The sequence below is a fragment of the Entelurus aequoreus genome, linkage group LG13 (assembly GCF_033978785.1).
Source record: "Entelurus aequoreus isolate RoL-2023_Sb linkage group LG13, RoL_Eaeq_v1.1, whole genome shotgun sequence".
Taxonomy (NCBI): domain Eukaryota; kingdom Metazoa; phylum Chordata; class Actinopteri; order Syngnathiformes; family Syngnathidae; genus Entelurus; species Entelurus aequoreus.
The window spans coordinates 14,840,528-14,862,428 of record NC_084743.1 but is presented as its reverse complement, the minus strand read 5'-3'; the positions used below and the strand labels follow the sequence as shown (position 1 = coordinate 14,862,428).

Sequence of the window (21,901 nt, the reverse complement as noted above, 5' to 3'; positions counted from 1 at the left end):
CAGTAATGACATGAAACAAACAGAAGAAGTGCGATGCTAAAGTCATAGGCTACGTTTAAACTGCAGGGTCGGATGTCCAATTCGGACATTTTGTCAAATCCGATCTTGATAGTGTTCCGTTCATGTTCCGAAAATGAATGTCATTTCCAATGTGAATGCAGTCTGACTCGCATGCGCACTGCAGTGTTTACAAAGTTGACATGTTGTGTCAATTTCAAGGATTTTGTGCAATCAAAGTCAACATTTTCTGAACCAAGAATATAGCGCAAATAATATCAAGAAGGACGCGGACAAGAATTTGTTCACAATTTGTTCACAATCATTATGGAAGACATGACAGATATATTATTTTAATGCATTCTAAATAATAAATAAATGCAATCAAAAGGCTTACAATGGCGCTTTTGTGAGATGCTGTATTCTGCCTATAAAGCCCTTAAGAAAAAATCCAAACACCTTTTTATATACATATATATGTAAAGTAGTAACATTTATAATAACATTTAATACTTATGTATTTTGATCATTTTAAGCATACGCATTAATTTTTTTTTCTTCATCACTTCCTGATCGCCAACTAACAAAATACAACATCACTTACTGTACAAGGTCTGCTGTCATTAGGATGCTGACTGCTCGGCAGTTCACACATTCGCCTTTAGATGCTCGCAAAGAAAAGGGGGTGGAACCAAATGTATTTTCATGTCGTTCTCACAATCCCCGGGTCTAAATTGACCGTCAAACTTGTCGGAATACGTCCTCAGCCTTCTGCTATCCAGGTGAGAGGCGTGTGTAGTGGAATAGCTGGGCCCCCAGGCCCAAAAAAAGGTTGAGAGAACCCCTGCTGTAGTCTACATTGTCGCATGAATAAAGAAGCATTGACAAAAGTGTCAGTGGGCGGCACAAAATAAAGAGGAAACACGATGCAACGATTTCCCATGAATGCAGGTGAATTGTTTACATTTGATGGATGAGGTATTTAAAATGATGGCAATGCATCCTCGGAGGAAAATAACTTATTAGTAAACAGTTTGCACGTCGTTACATTTGTCAGGTTGAATTAGCATGCATGTCGTGGACCTTAATTGATTTTTGCTGTGGGCGTCATGGTGCTAACAGTGGACAGCTGCTGCTACGCTTGCAAATATAGATTTTCTTAAAGGGAAACTACGATCAATTGTATCCGTTTTGATTTGTAAATGTTCCGATGATGTATACCCGTGTTAAACTACGCAATAGCGTCAAATTATAACGCGGGGTTTTGCAGTCGGGCTACCTTGTGACATCACAGCGAGGTGGACGTACTTATTTGGGCATTAAAAGTGAGCTATTATGCAAAACCAACTTTTATTACCTATTGGTACCTGCTTTTGTGTATTTGGGATCTGCATTAGTCACGGACATTTGAAAATAATGCAGAGATGTTTATAAAACAATCTTGCCTTTAGTAGCAATTGCGTGTGAATACTAAGATGTGCAATGCGCAAGACCCTGAAATGCTAAACTTAGCATGCGAACAGTTACAATGTGTAAAGTACCAGGTCGTATGACTATGAAGCGTATTCGTAAAATTTGCTGAAAAAGTTAGCCTTTGTCAAATACCAAGCTAAATGACTCTGTGTCGTTCAGCTGCAAAATTGACAAAAAAAACGTAAGCATGTTTATGTTAGCATGCTAACATTTAGCATGGGTAAGGTAACAAGTTATGAGTTTGAGATGTTTGGCTGCAAAATTGGTTAAAAAAATGTTAGCATGTTAATGTTAGTATGCTAGGATGCTAACATTAGCATGCTAACACTTAGCATGTGTCAAGTACCAAGTGGCATTCGGCTGCAAAATTGACTAAAAAAGTTAGCGCGTCAATGTTAGCATGGGTGAAGTACCAAGTTATATGAGTCTGAGATGTTTGGTTAGAAAATTGGTTTAAAAAAGGTTAGCATGTTAATGTTAGTATGCTAGCACTTAGCATGTGTCAAGTACCAAGTCATATGACCCTGAGATGTTTGGCTGCAAAATTGGTTAAAATGTTTTTTAAATGTTAATGTTAGTATGCTAGAAGGTTAACATTAGATAGATAGATAGATAGATAGATAGATAGATAGATAGATAGATAGATAGATAGATAGATAGATAGATAGATAGATAGATAGATAGATTGATAGATTGATAGATTGATAGATAGATAGATAGATAGATAGATAGATAGATAGATAGATAGATAGATAGATAGATAGATAGATAGATAGATAGATAGATAGTACTTTATTGATTCCTTCAGGAGAGTTCCCTCAGGAAAATTTAAATTTGCATGCTAACACTTAGCATGTGTCGAGTACCAAGTGGCATTTGGCTGCAAAATTGACTATAAAAGTTAGCATGTTAATGTTAGCATGCTAACAGTTAGCATGGGTGAAGTACCAAGTGATATGAGTCTGAGATGTTTGGCTGCAAAATCGGTTTAAAATAGGTTAGCATGTTAATGTTAGTATGCTAACACTTAGCATGTGTCAAGTGTCAAGTGATATGACTCTGTAGGGTTCGGCTGCAAAATTGACTAAAAAAGCTAGCGCTTTAATGTTAGAATGCTAACAGTTAGCATGGGTGAAGTACCAAGTTTTATGAGTCTGAGATGTTTGGCTGCAAAATTGGTTTAAAAAAAAAAAAGTTAGCATGTTAATGTTAGTATGCTTACACTTAGCATGTGTCAAGTAACAAGTGATATGACTCTGTGGTGTTCGGCTGAAAAATTGACTAAAAAAGTTAGCACGTTAATGTTAGCATGCTAACACTTAGCATGTCTCAAGTACCAAGTTAAATGACTGTATCGTTCGGCTGCAAAATTGACAAAAAACGTAAGCGTGTTTATGTTAGCATGCTAACAGTTAGCATGGGTAAGGTAACAAGTTATGAGTTTGAGATGTTTGGCTGCAAAATTGGTTAAAAAAATGTTAGCATGTTAATGTTAGTATGCTAGAATGCTAACATTAGCATGCTAACACTTAGCATGTGTCAAGTACCAAGTGGCATTCGGCTGCTAAAATTGACTAAAAAAGTTAGCGCGTCAATGTTAGCATGCTAAAAGTTAGCATGGGTGAAGTACCAAGTTATATGAGTCTGAGATGTTTGGCTAGAAAATTGGTTTAAAAAAAGGTTAGCATGTTAATGTTAGTATGCTAGCACTTAGCATGTGTCAAGTACCAAGTCATATGACCCTGAGATGTTTGGCTGCAAAATTGGTTAAACTGTTTTTTAAATGTTAATGTTAGTATGCTAGAATGTTAACATTAGATAGATAGATAGATAGATAGATAGATAGATAGATAGATAGATAGATAGATAGATAGATAGATAGATAGATAGATAGATAGATAGATAGATAGATAGATAGATAGATAGATAGATAGATAGATAGATAGATAGATAGATAGATAGATAGATAGATAGATAGATAGTACTTTATTGATTCCTTCAGGAGAGTTCCCTCAGGAAAATTTAAATTTGCATGCTAACACTTAGCATGTGTCGAGTACCAAGTGGCATTCGGCTGCAAAATTGACTATAAAAGTTAGCATGTTAATGTTAGCATGCTAACAGTTAGCATGGGTGAAGTACCAAGTGATATGAGTCTGAGATGTTTGGCTGCAAAATCGGTTTAAAAAAGGTTAGCATGTTAATGTTAGTATGCTAACACTTAGCATGTGTCAAGTATCAAGTGATATGACTCTGTAGGGTTCAGCTGCAAAATTGACTAAAAAAGCTAGCGCTTTAATGTTAGAATGCTAACAGTTAGCATGGGTGAACTACCGAGTTTTATGAGTCTGAGATGTTTGGCTGCAAAATTGGTTTAAAAAAAAAAAAGTTAGCATGTTAATGTTAGTATGCTTACACTTAGCATGTGTCAAGTAACAAGTGATATGACTCTGTGGTGTTCGGCTGAAAAATTGACTAAAAAAGTTAGCACGTTAAAGTTAGCATGCTAACACTTAGCATGTCTCAAGTACCAAGTTAAATGACTGTATCGTTCGGCTGCAAAATTTACAAAAAACGTAAGCGCGTTTATGTTAGCATGCTAACCGTTAGCATGGGTAAGGTAACAAGCTATGAGTCTGAGACGTTTGGCTGCAAAATTGGTTTAAAAAAGTTTGCATGTTAATATTAGTATGCTTACACTTAGCATGTGTCAAGTAACAAGTGATATGACTCTGTGGTGTTCGGCTGAAAAATTGACTAAAAAAGTTAGCACGTTAATGTTAGCATGCTAACACTTAGCATGTCTCAAGTTCCAAGTTAAATGACTGTATCGTTCGGCTGCAAAATTGACAAAAAACGTAAGCGCGTTTATGTTAGCATGCTAACAGTTAGCATGGGAAAGGTAACAAGTTATGAGTCTGAGATGTTTGGCTGCAAAATTAGTTTAAAAAAGTTTGCATGTTAACATTAGTATGCTGCAATGCTAACATTAGCATGCTAACACTTAGCATGTGTAAAGAACCAAGTGATATGAAACTGTGGCGTTCGGCTGAAAAATCGACTGAAAAAAGTTAGCGCGTTAATTTTAGCATGCTAACAGTTCGCATGGATGAAATACCAAGTTATATGAGTCTGAGATGGCTAAAAAAAAAGTTAGCATGTTAATTGTTTCATATGCTAGAATGCTAATGATAGCATACCAACACTTAGCATGTGTCAAGTACAAAGGGATATGACTCTGTGGCGTTCGAGTGCAAAATTGACAAAAAAAAGTTTGCACTTTAATGTTAGCATGTCTCAAGTACCGAAGTGATATGAGTCTGAGGCGTTTGGCTTGTATTGCTGCCTGAGGATGAGCCAATCAGTGGCCACGATACTTCACAGCGCACTCTGATTGTTTTGGTCTCGTCTAGTGGCCAATAAGTATTGTTTTTTTTTTACTTTATTTAGCCATTTTAATCATTGAAAAATGCAAAATTATGGAGAATGTTAGCGATAACACAAAGGATGTTATGTTCAGCTCGTTTAGCATATATTGATAGAACTACGGGGACGTAGTTCTATCAATGTGGGGACGGCGTGGCTATTTTGACTACCACATTCAGCCAGTGTTGTGTAATTGCAACAATTATCTAACAAGCTCTAAATGAAATTTGATGCATCTGTTCCACAATAACTACATATGTACATGCTCTAGACCAGGGGTCACCAACGCGGTGCCCGCGGGCACCAGGTAGCCCATAAGGACCAGATGAGTAGCCCGCTGGCCTGTTCTAAAAATAGCTCAAATAGCAGCACTTACCAGTGAGCTGCCTCTATTTTTTAAATTGTATTTATTTACTAACAAGCTGGTCTCGCTTTGACCGACATTTTTAATTCTAAGAGAGACAAAACTCAAATAGAATTTGAAAATCCAAGAAAATATTTTAAAGACTTGGTCTTCACTTGTTTAAATAAATTCATTAATTTTTTTACTTTGCTTCTTATAACTTTCAGAAAGACAATTTTAGAGAAAAAATACAACCTTAAAAATGATTTTAGGATTTTTAAACACATATACCTTTTTACCTTTTAATTTCCTTCCTCTTCTTTCCTGACAATTTAAATCAATGTTCAAGTAAATTTATTTTTTTTATTGTAAAGAATAATAAATACATTTTTCATTTTAGCTTCTGTTTTTTCGACAAAGAATATTTGTGAAATATTTCTTCAAACTTATTATGATTAAAATTCAAAAACATTATTCTGGCAAATCCAGAAAATCTGTAGAATCAAATTTCAATCTTATTTCAAAGTCTTTTGAATTTCTTTTAAAATTTTTGTTCTGGAAAATCTAGAAGAAATAATGATTTGTCTTTGTTAGAAATATAGCTTGGTCCAATTTGTTATATATTCTAACAAAGTGTAGATTGGATTTTAACCTATTTAAAACATGTCATCAAAATTCTAAAATTAATCTTAATCAGGAAAAATTACTAATGATGTTCCATAAATTATTTTTTTAATTTTTTCAAAAAGATTCGAATTAGCTAGTTTTTCTCTTCTTTTTTTCGGTTGAATTTTGAATTTTAAAGAGTCGAAATTGAAGATAAACTATGTTTCAAAATGTAATTGTCATTTTTTTCGTGTTTTCTCCTCTTTTAAACCGTTCAATTAAGTGTAAATATCATTAATTATTAATAACAGAGTTAAAGGGAAATTGAGCAAATTGGCTATTTCTGGCAATTTGTTTAAGTGTGTATCAAACTGGTAGCCCTTCGCATTAATCAGTACCCAAGAAGTAGCTCTTGGTTTCAAAAAGGTTGGTGACCCCTGCTCTAGACATTATAATAACAACCAAAAAATATATAAAAAAACATTCTACTTTTTTGAATCTGATGAATCCAGTCCAATGAAACAAATAGATGTTGTTTGAAGGAAACCGTGGGAGGTTGTGTGAGTTCATGGCCAGAAGGCGTGACTTATAAACAAATGTACAATCCAATAGCCTTGTGAGACTGAACAATAGGACCCAATGACTATGTAAATGTGGTACAAAAATAAAAAAATATATAACAGATAGTTTATTAGGATGGTTAAAGGTATCGTTGTAATTTTACAACAAGGGGTGTTAAAGGGTTAAATGTCTGCATTTTACCTAATTAATATTTTCTCCTGATTGTATTATTGTATCCAAATAATAATCCCCCCTATGCATATTATGCTGATTTTATTTCTGACTTAATGCTATTACTCCAAAGATTCAGTTTTTTTACCCGCACGGCACCAAATAGTCGTTTTGGGAGACAATCCTCATATTTATGATCCGTCTACATTTTGCCTAAGCTCGTACAAGCGGCAGGACGAATAATCAATCAGGTTTCCTGCGGGGAGGGGTGTGATGTCAAGGACGGGGCACTTGTTTCACGACGCTGTCCTGTTACCGGCCAGAGTCGGGGACATTTATCACTCCCCGCCTGAGGGATGGAGTGGAATTTAAGACCGCTGTTTGTCTGTTTGTGTGTGTGTGTAGATGCCCCGAGTCCACGCGGCCAGAAACACTCCGGCCCTGTGATCTCCCGTGCAAGAAGGACTGCATCGTGACGCCCTTCAGCGAGTGGACGGCCTGCCCATCAACCTGCGTGCCAGGTAGTGTTGCGTCCACCAGCTCTTCCTCCCAGGGAATCTAAATTACTGGTCAATACCAAATTCTTTTGATGACATATATGCTGAGTAAGAAGGACCATCAAGACAGAATTGGAATATTTTCAAGTTTTACTAAAGCTTTAGGAGGTCAACTTAACCAATACATTCATATCGGCTACTCTGGTTGATCTGACATTCAAACGGAAAAGCCAACTTCTTGCACACAAAGAAAGCCCCCCCCCCCCCCCCCATCTCCCTCTCACAACACATTCCAAGGTTAAGACACTAACCAGGCATCTGAAATGTCGAAAGAAACTGGTAGAATATACAAAGGAAAAGTACTAGCTACTCTAAACAAGGCTATGTAAAAAGAAATAACTCTTAAACATATATGCATCCTCCACAGTAGTCTGGAACGTGCGCCAGTGTACCTTCTTCTTGTACAATGTTCCAGAAGCCATGAGCAAAAGTTTGTACAAAAACCCCAAAACCAGTGAAGTTGGCACGTTGTGTAAATGGTAAATAAAAACAGAATACAATGATTTGCGAATCCTTTTCAACTTATGTTCAATTGAATAGACTGCAAAGAAAAGATACTGATAGGAACTCGCATAGCTGCAGTTCTACTGACCCCAAGATGCAGGAACCAGGAGTAAGGGGCGCAGGTAAAATGAGTTTTCATTTACTCAAACAGAAAGTGAAGCAGCCGTGCATAACAGGTCCAAACATAAATAGAAACATGCTGATTGGCAGCAGGTGTGGACCGGCAGATGAGGGAAAAACCACAGTGCTCAGCGGGAGAAACAGGAAATGGAAACAAATTGAGAGCACTGATGGGAAGTAAATACCAAACAAGGAAACAAACAGACATGAAGTGACAGATCGTCACACAAACTGAGAAAATCCTTAACTTAGAACTTAATGGCAGCAACACATTGCAAAAAAAGTTGCCACAGGGGTATTTTTACCACTGTGTTACATGGCCTTTCCTTTTAACAACACTCAGTAAAGGTTTGGGAACTGAGGAGACACATTTTTGAAGCTTTTCAGGTGGAATTCTTTCCCATTCTTGCTTGATGTACAGCTTAAGTTGTTCAACAGTCCGGGGGTCTCCCTTGTGGTATTTTAGGCTTCATAATGCGCCACACATTTTCAATGGGAGACAGGTCTGGACTACAGGCAGGCCAGTCTAGTACCCACACTCTTTTACTAGCTTGGCATTGTCTTGCTGAAATAAGCAGGGGCGTCCATGATAACGTTGCGTGGACGGCAACATATGTCGCTCCAAAACCTGTATGTACCTTTCAGCATTAATGGTGCCTTCACAGATGTGTAAGTTACCCATGCCTTGGGCACTAATACACCCCCATACCATCACAGATGCTGGCTTTTCAGCTTTGCGCCTAGAACAATCCGCATGGTTCTTTTCCACGACGTCCACAGTTTCCAAAAACAATTTGAAATGTGGACTCGTCAGACCACAGAAAACGTATCCACTTTGTATCAGTCCATCTTAGATGAGCTCAGGCCCAGCGTAGCCGACGGCATTTCTGGGTGTTGTTGATAAACGGTTTTCGCCTTGCATAGTAGAGTTTTAACTTGCACTTACAGATGTAGCGACCAACTGTAGTTACTCACAGTGGTTTTGTGGTTGAAAAATGCCCCTGTTTCAACTTTTTTGCAATGTGTTGCTGCCATTAAATTATAAGTTAATGAATATTTCCAATTCAAACAATAATTATCTTGTCTTTGCAGTCTATTCAATTGAATACAAGTTGAAAAGGATTTGCAAATCTTTGTATTCTGTTTTTATTTACCATTTACACAACGTGCCAACTTCACGGGTTTGGGGTTTTGTAAAAGACAATACAGGAAATAGGAAAACATCAATTACGCTGTCATATAAATATCTATTCATGTTTGGCTGATGCATCACAAAGGAAATGATTAATACTGGAAATAAACAGTCAAAGTGATCGTGCCAGCAACTCATCTCTTTAACTATTATGCGGCTCATTGATCCACTGATGATGCAGTCGCTTTTAATTTCACCCTTTTAATGTGAGGTGATGAGTGTGTGGTCATTACTGTGGGAATGTGCACATACACCGATCATTATCTCGTCAGCTTCTAGACCACTTACCGTCACACTCAAAATTATTTTTAATAAACACTGGTCATTTTTTGTTGTGTTGAGCTATTTAAATAGTTTTTTGTTGTTTTATTGTGTGAATGCTGCAAACATTCACACAATATGGTTTTCCACACCAAAATTAACCTATTTATTCAAAAATATATAAATAAATACAAATATATATATATATATATATATATATATATATATATATATATATATATATATATATATATATATATATATATATATATATATATGTATGTATTAAAAAAATATATAAATATATACATATATATATATATATATATATATATATATATATATATATATATATATATATATATATATATATATATATATATATATATATATAAATATATATATATATATATATATATATTATATATATATATATATAATATATATATATATATATATATATATATATATATATATATATATATATATATATATATATATATATATATATATATATATATATATATATATATATATATATATATGTCTTCTTCTTCTCCAGATTTTGGCACGCTCTACCTTCCACATTTTTCACCCGATTCGGGAATCACATAATTTTCCTTGAAAAATTCCAAAAATTCCCAGATTTCCCAGAATTCCAGGTTTTCCAGGACATTTTTCACATTCAAAATGAATTGGCCATTTTTCTAACTTCCACCATTTTCACATTTTTCAACCGTTCAAACCATTCCACCTTCAAAATATTTAACTCATCCTGAAAATTCAAATTATAATTTTTCCAATTTCAAAAAAATTCCAGGAATTCCCATAATTCCCGTTTTTTCCAACCCTTTTTTGAACCTTTTTTCTGTCGACTACTACTTCCACATTTTCCATCCCATTTCAACCGTTCTACTGTCCAAACATTCATCTTAATCAGGACAAAAACAAAATTGTTTCTGGAACTGGAAACATGTCCCGGCTTTCCCAAAATTCCAGGAATTCCTTAATGCTATTTCTCAATTAAAAATGTTACTACTTCAACATTTCTCAACCGATTTGAAAAATGTCAACACCAACCATTTCAACTTATTTAGACCATTCAAGCTTTTTTACCATTTTCAAAAAAATTCCAGCTTTTCCCGAAATTCCCAAATGTCCATGAAATGGGACATTCTTCAAAGTGCCACAATTCCCACATTTTTCATCTGATTCAAACCGTTCCAACTTCAAAATATTCATCTTGTTTGGGAATCACGGGATTTTCCTTGACAAATTCCAAAAATTCCCAGATTTCCCAGAATTCCAGGTTTTCCAGGACATTTTTCCCATTCAAAATGAATTGGCCATTTTTCTAACTTCCACCATTTCCACATTTTTCAACCGTTCAAACCATTCCACCTTCAACATATTTCACTCATCCTGATAATTCAAACTATCATTTTTCCAAGTTCTAAAAAATTCCAGGAATTCCCATAATTCCAGGAATTCCTTAACACTATTTCTCAATTAAAAATGTTACTTCTTCAACATTTCTCAACCGATTTGAAAAATGTCGACACTGACAATACGTGGACTATGGGTTGTTTGTTTTCCCGAGATGCAAGTAAAGCTGGATCGGACATGGCTTGTGGGATATGCAGAATTTTCCATATTGCCAATTAATTGTCAATAGGGAGAAATTCCAGGAATTTTGGGAAAGAGAAAACATATTGTGCCTTCAATATCTCTGAAGAGTAGTGTGTGCAAATGGTTGAAAGGTCTGAATCGGACAAAAAAATAACACAACATTTTGAGAATTTTGGGCATTGAGTAACTTCGAATATTTCCATGTTCTTGGAAATTTGGGAATTTCAGGAAAACCGGGAATTTTTGAAAATATTTATACTAGCACAATTTTCTGAAAATATATGAATGTGTTGGTGTTGGAATTATTATTAAATCGGTTGAAAAATGTTAACGTAGTAACAGTTTGAATTGAGAAAAGGTATTTCGGAATTCCTGGAATTTCGGGAAAACCGTGAATTTGTACGAAAAAAAAGGGAACTTTTCGTTGTTCCAACTAAGGGGAATGTTTTTCGAAGGTGGAATGGTTGGAATACTATTTCTCAATTAAAAATGTTACTTCTTCAACATTTCTCAACCGATTTGAAAAATGTCGACACTGACAATACGTGGACTATGGGTTGTTTGTTTTCCCGAGATGCAAGTAAAGCTGGATCGGACATGGCTTGTGGGATATGCAGAATTTTCTATATTGCCAATTAATTGTCAATAGGGAGAAATTCCAGGAATTTTGGGAAAGAGAAAACATATTGTGCCTTCAATATCTCTGAAGAGTAGTGTGTGCAAATGGTTGAAAGGTCTGAATCGGACAAAAAAATAACACAACATTTTGAGAATTTTGGGCATTGAGTAACTTCGAATATTTCCATGTTCTTGGAAACTTGGGAATTTCAGGAAAACCGGGAATTTTTGAAAATATTTATACTAGCACAATTTTCTCAAAATATATGAATGTGTTGGTGTTGGAATTATTATTAAATCGGTTGAAAAATGTTAACGTAGTAACAGTTTGAATTGAGAAAAGGTATTTCGGAATTCCTGGAATTTCGGGGAAAACTGTGAATTTGTACGAAAAAAAAGGGAACTTTTCGTTGTCCCAACTAAGGGGAATGTTTTTCGAAGGTGGAATGGTTGGAATACTATTTCTCAATTAAAAATGTTACTTCTTCAACATTTCTCAACCGATTTGAAAAATGTCGACACTGACAATACGTGGACTATGGGTTGTTTGTTTTCCCGAGATGCAAGTAAAGCTGGATCGGACATGGCTTGTGGGATATGCAGAATTTTCTATATTGCCAATTAATTGTCAATAGGGAGAAATTCCAGGAATTTTGGGAAAGAGAAAACATATTGTGCCTTCAATATCTCTGAAGAGTAGTGTGTGCAAATGGTTGAAAGGTCTGAATCGGACAAAAAAATAACACAACATTTTGAGAATTTTGGGCATTGAGTAACTTCGAATATTTCCATGTTCTTGGAAATTTGGGAATTTCAGGAAAACCGGGAATTTTTGAAAATATTTATACCAGCACAATTTTCTGAAAATATATAAATGTGTTGGTGTTGGAATTATTATTAAATTGGTTGAAAAATGTTAACGGGAGTAACAGTTTGAATTGAGAAAAGGTATTTCGGAATTCCTGGAATTTCGGGAAAACCGTGAATTTGTACGAAAAAAAAGGTAACTTTTCGTTGTCCCAACTAAGGGGAATGTTTTTCGAAGGTGGAATGGTTGGAATTGGTTGGAAGATGTGGACTGTGGAAACTTTCCAGGAAAAGTAGAAGTTGGAATATGTCCATCCATTTGAATGTGAATTTCTTGGAAATTTGGGAATTTCAGTAAAACCAGGAGTTTTTGAAAATATTGATACTAGCACAATTGTTTGAAAATATATGACTGCGTTGGTGTTGGAATTTTTTAAAAATCGGTTGAAAAATGTTGACGTGGTCACAGTTTGAATTGAGAAGTGGTATTTTCGAATTCCTGGAATTTCGGGAAAACTGTGAATTTGTACAAAAAAACAAAAAACTTTCTTTGTCCCAACTAAGATGAATGTTTCAAAGGTGGAATAGTTGGAATTAGTTGGAAAATGTGGACTGTGAAAACTATTGAGGGAAAAGGTGAAAATAGGATTTCCGGAAACCGTGAATTTGTATAAAAAAACAAAACAAAAAAATTAAAGCTGCAAGCAGCGATGAACAGGACCGACTTAGAGGGCTCATAAAATCCAAACCGGAGCAGTTATTAAAACTCTTTCATCAACTTTTAATCAGAAGAGTTAAATCTCTCTCTCCTGTGCTAATTTGAAGCCGACACGACAAACACGCTCAGAGGAGATAATGTTTGAAAAAAGGTGACTGTTTTTACTCAACTTTTGTTTTGAAGGGGGAATTGCAAACTTCTTGTTGATTTTTGCTGGGGGTTGTCAGTGTATGAAATGTAGGTCTAACTGAGACCTACATGGAGGTTTTTGTTTCATGTCTCTATGACATTCCTACTGGGAGTTACAGGCAGTTTTGTTTGTGTTTTCTTCCTAGGGGGCGCTAGAGCGCAATTTTGAGTTTTGGGGTTTGGTTTTTTGATTAGATCGCAATTTTCACCAGTCCTGATGTGTGTGTCCAATTTAGTGAGTTTTGAAGCATGTTAAGGGGCTCAAATTACAGCTCAAAGAGGCGGCGGTATAATAAAAAAACACTAGAAATACAATAGAGTCCTCGGTCCCAAAGGGACTCGGTCCCTAAAAAAGAGAACTTTCTTTGTCCCAACTAAGAGGAATGTTCCGAAAGTGGATTTGGTTGGGAAATGTGTATTGTGAGAACTTTCCAGGAAAAGGTGAAAATAGGGCTTTGGATTTCTGGGAATACCTGGAAATGTTTTGAACTTGGAAAATGGTAGTTCAATTGTCCAAGACGAGTGGAGCGTGTGGATGGTGTAACGGTTCGAATCTATTGAGACATGTGTGATACACGTGGTCACAGTTTGAATTGAGAATTGGTATTTCGGAATTCCTGGAATTTCGGGAAAACCGTGAATTTATATGAAAAAACAAAACAAAAAAATTAAAGCTGCAAGCTGCGATGAACAGGACCGACTTTGAGGGCTCATAAAATCCAAACCGGAGCAGTAATAAAACCCTTTCATCAACTTTTAATCAGAAGGGTTCAATCTCTCTCCTGTGCTAATTTGAAGCCGACACGACAAACACGCTCAGAGGAGATAATGTTTGAAAAAAGGTGACTGTTTTTACTCAACTTTTGTTTTGAAGGGGGAATTGCAAACTTCCTGTTGATTTTTGCTGGGGGTTGTCAGTGTATGAAATATAGGTCTAAGTGAGACCTACATAGAGGTTTTTGTTTCATGTCTCTACGACATTCCTACTGGGAGTTAGAGGCAGTTTTGTCTGTGTTTTCTTCCTAGGGGGCGCTAGAGCGCAATTTTGAGTTTTGGGGTTTTCTGTTTTTTGATTAGATCGCAATTTTCGCCAGTCCTGATGTGTGTGTCCAATTTGGTGAGTTTTGAAGCATGTTAAGGGGGTCAAATTACGGCTCAAAGAGGCGGCGGTATAATAATAAAACGCTACAAATACAATAGGGTCCTCTGTCCCAAAGGGACTCGGTCCCTAAAAAAGAGAACTTTCTTTGTCCCAACTAAGAGGAATGTTCCGAAAGTGGATTTGGTTGTGAAATGTGTACTATGAGAACTTTCCTGGAAAAGGTGAAAATAGGGCTTTGGATAACCAGGATTTCTGGGAATACCTGGAAATGTTTTGAACCTGGAAAATGGTAGTTCAATTGTCCAAGACGAGTGGAGTGTGTGGATGGTGTAACGGTTCGAATCTGTTGAGAAATGTGTGATACACGTGGTCACAGTTTGAATTGAGAATTGGTATTTCGGAATTCCTGGAATTTCGGGAAAACCGTGAATTTATATGAAAAAGCAAAACAAAAAATTTAAAGCTGCAAGCAGCGATGAACGGGACCGATTTTGAGGGCTCATAAAATCCAAACCGGAGCAGTTATTAAAACTCTTTCATCAACGTTTAATCAGAAGGGTTCAATCTCTCTCCTGTGCTAATTTGAAGCCGACACGACAAACGCGCTCAGAGGAGATAATGTTTGAAAAAAGGTGACTCTTTTTACTCAACTTTTGTTTTGAAGGGGGAATTGCAAACTTCCTGTTGATTTTTGCTGGGGGTTGTCAGTGTATGAAATCTAGGTCTAAGTCTACATAAAGGATGGTGTGACGGTTCGAATCTGTTGAGAAATGTGTGGATTGTGCAAATTCGAACATTTACCAGGAAACCGGGAATTCTGGGTAATCCTAGGTCAGAATAAAAACGTTTACACCGTCTTGGGCGGTAGAGTGGTTGTCTCTCGATCCTGAAGGTTGCAGGTTCGATCCTCGCCCCCCCCCCCCCCCCCCCCCCGTGACCTTGCTGAATTACCCTTGTAGGAGAATGTCCTTTGACGACCTTGCAGGTGGAAAAGTGCTAGAGAAGGTGAAGCCGCTTACTTTCTGATTTTATTCCCAACAGAAAATACGAGCTCGGCCACGCAGTCTCGCTACCGCACCATCATTCAAAGGTCAGCTGACGGAGGTCAAGAGTGCCCTGACACTCTGTATGAGGAGAGAGAGTGCGAATCCCTCCAAGCGTGTCCAAAATACAGGTAAACACATTCAGTTGTTTCCCATCCATGAAAAATGTAAATTCTGAAATATATTTGAGTAAAAGTTGTGTGATTTATTCTGTTGTGTTGTAAGAATGAAAAGTGCATTTTCTTCATGTAAGTCCAGCCACCATCCACACTCTGGATGTGAGACTAGAACACTGATACTTGGCGGTTAACTTCATTAAATATTCATACACAGTGTTACTGTTCCAACTGTGTGTAGGCATTTTATTTCAGACCCAGGGGGATACATATCACAGAAAAAAAACAAAAAACATACAACGATAAAAAACCAAATAAAAGACATATAAGCAGAAATAAAATACATACAAATTTGTATAAAAAAAATAAAATAAAAAAGTGTTCCTGTACAGTTACGGTGGCCATACTTGTTAAATAAAAGCTCTGCCTTGTTTTGAACGATTACTTAAGCCTACAAGGCTACTGTGTTGGTCATGATGGAGGTACTTGGTGAAAAAAAAGAGTTTGAGAACCACTTGAACTGGAACACACATGTATTTCCCTTTTTTCTGCATTCTAAAGAGCGAAACACTGATAGTACGAGGCAGCTAACAATGCAGGTAATTGTGATTCGTCTATCCGCCTTTAAAGCGTTCCAAAAAATAATTATAAAAATAAAACAACTAAAAACGCAAACAACGCTTAATTCATATACCAAGACATGCATATCAATATATGTTTTTTGACACTGAATTTTTATAAATTACGTTTTTGTACACTGAATGTTTTTACACTGATTTTATTACACTGAATTTGTATACACTGAATTTTTACGAACTGAATTTTTAAACACTGAATTTTTATAAACTAAATTTTTATACACAAAATGTTTATACACTGAATTTTTATAAAATGAATTTTCATACACTGAAATTTTATAAACTAAATTTTTAACACTGAATTTTTATGAACTACATTTTTATATACTAAATGTTTATACACTGAATTTTTATAAAATTATTTTTTTTAAATAAAATGAACATTTAACTGAATGTTTTTACATTGATTTTTTACACCATTTTTTACGCTGAATTTTATACACTGAATGTTTAAACACTGATTTTTTAAACACTTAATTTTTATCAACTAAATTTGTATACACTAAATGTTTATACACTGAATTTTGTTACGCTGAATTTGTATACACTGAATGTTTTTACACTAAATGTTTTTACATATATATATTTTTTACACAGAATTTTTACACACTGAATTTTTAAACACAGAAGTTTTAAAAACTCAATTTTATACATGAAATGTTTATACACTGAATTTTTATAAAACTATTTTTTATACACTGAATTATTATAAACTAAATTTTTATACACTGAATTTTATACACTGAATGTTTTTACATTGATTTTTTCACACATCATTTTTTACGCTGAATTTTTATACACTGAATGTTTAAACACTGAATTTTTAAACACAGAATTTTTATAAACAACATTTTTATAAACAACATTTTTATAAACCGAATGTTTATACACTGATGTTTTTACACTGAATTTTTAAACAATACATTTTTTTACACTGAAATTTTAAAAACTTTTTCAAACAGCCATTTTGCTGATTTTTTTTTTTCAATGAAATTGTCAGCATAATTTGATGCAAAAAAAAAAATCAGTTCACAAAATTCAAACGCAAACAATTCAGTCACATAAATTCAGTGTAAAAAAAAAAAAAAGGTTTCGTATTGAAGACAAATATTCACCTCCATATCACAGCATTATTGTGATGATTTTGAAACCGCTGCATCTGCAATACCCTTACATCCTTTTTTAATAGTTTTCAGAGACTTAAAAACTCATATCACCATTACCTGCATTGTTAGCCACCTCTTACTACCAGTTTTTCACTATTTAGAAGGCACAGAAAAGGGAAACACGTGTTCTTGTCTCACATGGGGATTGTGGGTAATGGGCAACATCCCAACAAAATGTGTAGTTTTCCTTTAAGCACCAATGTGTTACAGTAAATAATTTATGACATTTTAAAGGTTTCTTTTCATGCCTTGAAATGCTTCCAAATTTTAGCAATAAGACATTTTAGGATACTTTTGTTTCCTTCATTTGTGATTCATTGCAATTATACGTTTTTATGATTTTTTTTAATGTTTTGTTTGTTTTATGCCCTTTTTATCGAATAAAACCTTTTTTTTTCATGTCAAACAATATACACAATATTTTTCCCCCCTAAAAAATATTTCAAAGTAGAAAATTTGAACCAACTTTAATTTTGATTTGTTATAATTTGACAGTTTGCATGGCAGCTTTGTGTTTTTAGAGTCAACATTGCAGCTTTTTCTCGTCACATTTCACCTGTCTGTCTTTTATTCCACTGTTTTCAGTTTTTTTTCCAAGATATAGCATTTGTAAAATGTTCTGGGTTAGGGTTAACCCTAACCCTAACCCAGCCCTCAACTGTAACCTAACCACCCCCTTTCTTTATGCCTAACCCTAACCCCAAACCTACCCCTAACCCCAACCCCAACCCTAGCCCTAACCCTAACCAACTCTTTTTCTTTATGCCTAACCCCAACCCTAAACCTAACCATAACCTAACCCCAACCCCAACCCTCGCCCTAACCCTAACCAACTCTTTTTCTTTTTGCCTAACCCTAACCCTAACCCTAACCCTAACCTAAACCCTAACCTTAACCCTAACCCTAACCCTAACCCCTAACCCTAACCCTAACCCTAACCACAACCCCAACCCCAACCCCAGCCCTAACCCCAACCCGAACCCAACCTTAACCCTAACCCTAACCATAACCATAACCATAACCATAACCCCAACCCTTAACCGTAACACTAACCAACTCTTTCTTTATGCCTAACCCTAACCCTATCCCGAACCCCAACCCCAACCCTAGCCCTAACCCTAACCCTAACCAACCATTTGTCTTTATGCCTAACCCTAACCCTTACCCTAACCACAACCCCAACCCCAACCCCAACCCCAACCCCAACCCCAGCCCTAACCCCAACACGAACCCAACCTTAACCCTAACCCTAACCCTAACCATAACCATAACCATAACCATAACCATAACCATAACCCTAACCCTAACCCTAACCCTAACCCCAACCCTTAACCCCAACCCTAGCCCTAACCCTAACCAACCATTTGTCTTTATGCCTAACCCTAACCCTAACCCTAACCACAACCCCAACCCCAACCCCAACCCCAGCCCTAACCCCAACACGAACCCAACCTTAACCCTAACCCTAACCATAACCATAACCCTAACCCTAACCCCAACCCTTAACCGTAACACTAACCAACTCTTTCTTTATGCCTAACCCTAACCCTATCCCCAACCCCAACCCCAACCCCAGCCCCAACCCTAGCCCTAACCCTAACCATAACCAACCATTTGTCTTCATGCCAAACCCTAACCCGAACCCTAAACCCAAACCCAACCCCAACCCTAACCCCAACCCCAACCCCAACCCAACCCTAACCCTAACCCTAACCCTAACCCTAACCCTAAAACCTACCCATAAACCCAACCCCAACCCTAACCCTAAAACCTACCCATCAACCCAACCCCAACCCTAACCCAACCTTAACCCTAACCATAACCCTAACCCTAACCCTAACCCTAACCCTAACCCTAACCCTAACCCTAACCCTAACCAACTCTTTCTTTATGCCTAACCCTAACCCTAATCCTAATCCTAACCCTAACCCAAATCTAATCCTAACCCTAACCCCAACCCCAACCCTAACCCTAACCATAACCCTAACCCTAACCCCAACCCTTAACTGTAACCCTAACCAACTCTTTCTTTATGCCTAATCCTAATCCTAACCCTAACCCTAACCCTAACCCCAACCCTAACCCTAACCCTAACCCTAACCCTAACCCCAACCATAACCCTAACCCTAAAATCCTTACCATAAGCCTAACCCTAACCCTAACCCCAACCCCAACCCTAGCCCTAACCCTAACCCTAACACTAACCAACCCTTTGTCTTAATGCCTAACCCTAACCCCAACCCCAACCTTAACCCTAACCCTAACCCCAACCCCAACCCTAACCCTAACCCTAACCCTAACCCTAACCCAACCTTAACTCTAACCCTAAACCTAACCATAACCCTAACCCTAACCCTAAAAAAATATCTGCGGGCTGTGCTTTGGACACTCGTGGTCTAGAGCAGTGGTCCCCAACCACGGGGTTAGGGGTACCGATTGGTACCAGGCCGCGCAAGAAATTAAAAAAAAAAAAAAAAAAGGAAAAAAAAAGTTTTGTTTTTTTTAAATGTTTGTTTTTGTTTTTAATTAAATCAACATAAAAAACACGATATATACATATTGTGTATGTGTATGTCAATGTAGATCAATACAGTCTGCAGGGATACTGTGCGAAAGCACACATGATTGTATTTCTTTATGGAAAAAAAAAAAAATCCCCCCCCCCCATTCCCCCCCTGGTCCGTGGGACAAATTTTCAAGCGTTGACCGGTCCCCAGCTCCAAAAAGGTTGGGGACCACTGGTCTAGAGCAAACCCTGCACCGCCTATGTCACAGGTGTCAAACTCAAGCTGGAAAAACTGGGTTTCAATAAAATATTCATTTATTTATTTTTGAATTTTTGAATTTTTTTACTAAATGCATTCGTTCTTTCTATTTTGACAGAAAAATAATGGGTATTTTAAACTTTAATATCATCCGATCATGCCAATAATATTATGTCGTACTGTATTGCAAAACTATTTTGTGAGATAAAAACAATTAGTTAAATATCTGCTTGTCAACTTTATTTACGATTTTTAAAGCAAGTTATACATTAAAAAAAAATCTAACGATCAAATGTATATGCATTTCGATTAATCATGATTAATCACAGACTATAACCCGCATGCGTATCCATCCATCCATCCATTTTCTACCGCTTGTCCCTTTGGAGTTGCGGGGGGTGCTGAAGCCTATCTCAGCTGCATTCGGGCGGAAGGCGGGGTACACCCTGGACAAGTCGCCACCTCATCACAGGGCATGCATAATGTAAATTAATTTTAAAAGAGCGTCCCTCTGAAAGCAGCCATAACTGCGATGTGGCCCTCAATGAAAATGAGTCCTCATGTTGTCCCTTCCCGTGGTCCCGTGCAGGTGGAGGACACACAAGTGGCACGCCTGCACTTTGGTCCCCGATCCCGTCCAGCGCAGCGCGTCTCGGACGGCGGAAACCTGCGGAAGCGGCCTGGAGACCAGAGGCGAGTCTTTTGTTTGTCCTTTTTCTCCCTGTGTCCGTGAGGCCTGTTTCTCAGCTCCCGTCCGCCTGATTGTCTTTATTTAATGACTCCTATCGGTCCTTTCATAACGGCTCCTTTAACAAACAACTGATGGAGCCATAAAACACCGAAGCAATTTGTCCTGCGAGGGTAATAAGATGAATCTTTCTGTCCGTTGTCTTGACGATCTCATCACGCCGCCGCTTCCTCATTAATGGAGCGAGCCGGGTGGCCACGGGCACACTGGGAGAGTCTCACACCGACATCACAACACTTAGGAGACATTTAGAATCTAACACACCTGCCAGGCAGCAGCCACCGATCACATCCTCTCTTCGGACGATCGGAGAGGAATATTTTGCATAAATTCAATGTTTATCAATCAATGTTTACTTATATAGCCCTAAATCACGAGTGTCTCAAAGGGCTGCACAAGCCTCAACGACATCCTCGGCTCAGATCCCACATCAGGGCAAGGAAAACCTTGGAGAGGACCGCCTCTAGGGCGACCGGTGCAATGGACGTCGAGTGGAGCTAGCATAATAGTGTGAGAGTCCAGTCCATAGTGGATCTTACATAATAGTGTGAGAGTCCAGTCCATAGTGGATCTTACATAATATTGTGAGAGTCCAGACCATAGTGGATCTTACATAATAGTGTGAGAGTCCAGTCCATAGTGGATCCAACATAATAGTGAGAGTCCAGTCCATAGTGGATCTAACATAATAGTGTGAGAGTCCAGTCCATAGTGGATCTAACATAATAGTGAGAGTCCAGTCCATAGTGGATCTAACATAATAGTGTGAGAGTCCAGTCCATAGTAGATCTAACATAATAGTGTGAGAGTCCAGTCCATAGTGGATCTAACATAATAGTGTGAGAGTCCAGTCCATAGTGGATCTAACATAATAGTGTGAGAGTCCAGTCCATAGTGGATCTAACATAATAGTGAGAGTCCAGTCCATAGTGGATCTAACATAATAGTGGGAGAGTCCAGTCCATAGTGGATCTAACATAATAGTGTGAGTCCAGTCCATAGTGGAACTAACATAATAGTGGGAGTCCAGTCCATAGTGGATCTAACATAATAGTCTGAGAGTCCAGTCCATAGTGGATCTAACATAATAGTGTGAAAGTCCAGTCCATAGTGGATCTAACATAATAGTGTGAGAGTCCAGTCCATGGTGG

The 21,901-nt window shown here is 37.1% G+C and overlaps 1 protein-coding gene across 1 annotated transcript in view; it reads left to right on the top strand.

Moving 5' to 3' along the window:
* LOC133663707 (thrombospondin type-1 domain-containing protein 7B-like) overlaps positions 1-21,901 on the top strand; it is a 124,839-nt gene that overhangs the window by 52,107 nt on the left and 50,831 nt on the right. The window contains exons 4-6 of the mRNA XM_062068389.1: positions 6,983-7,098; positions 15,316-15,448; positions 20,592-20,695. Of these exons, the coding sequence (XP_061924373.1) occupies positions 6,983-7,098; positions 15,316-15,448; positions 20,592-20,695 (353 nt within the window). The remainder of the gene's footprint in view (positions 1-6,982; positions 7,099-15,315; positions 15,449-20,591; positions 20,696-21,901) is intronic.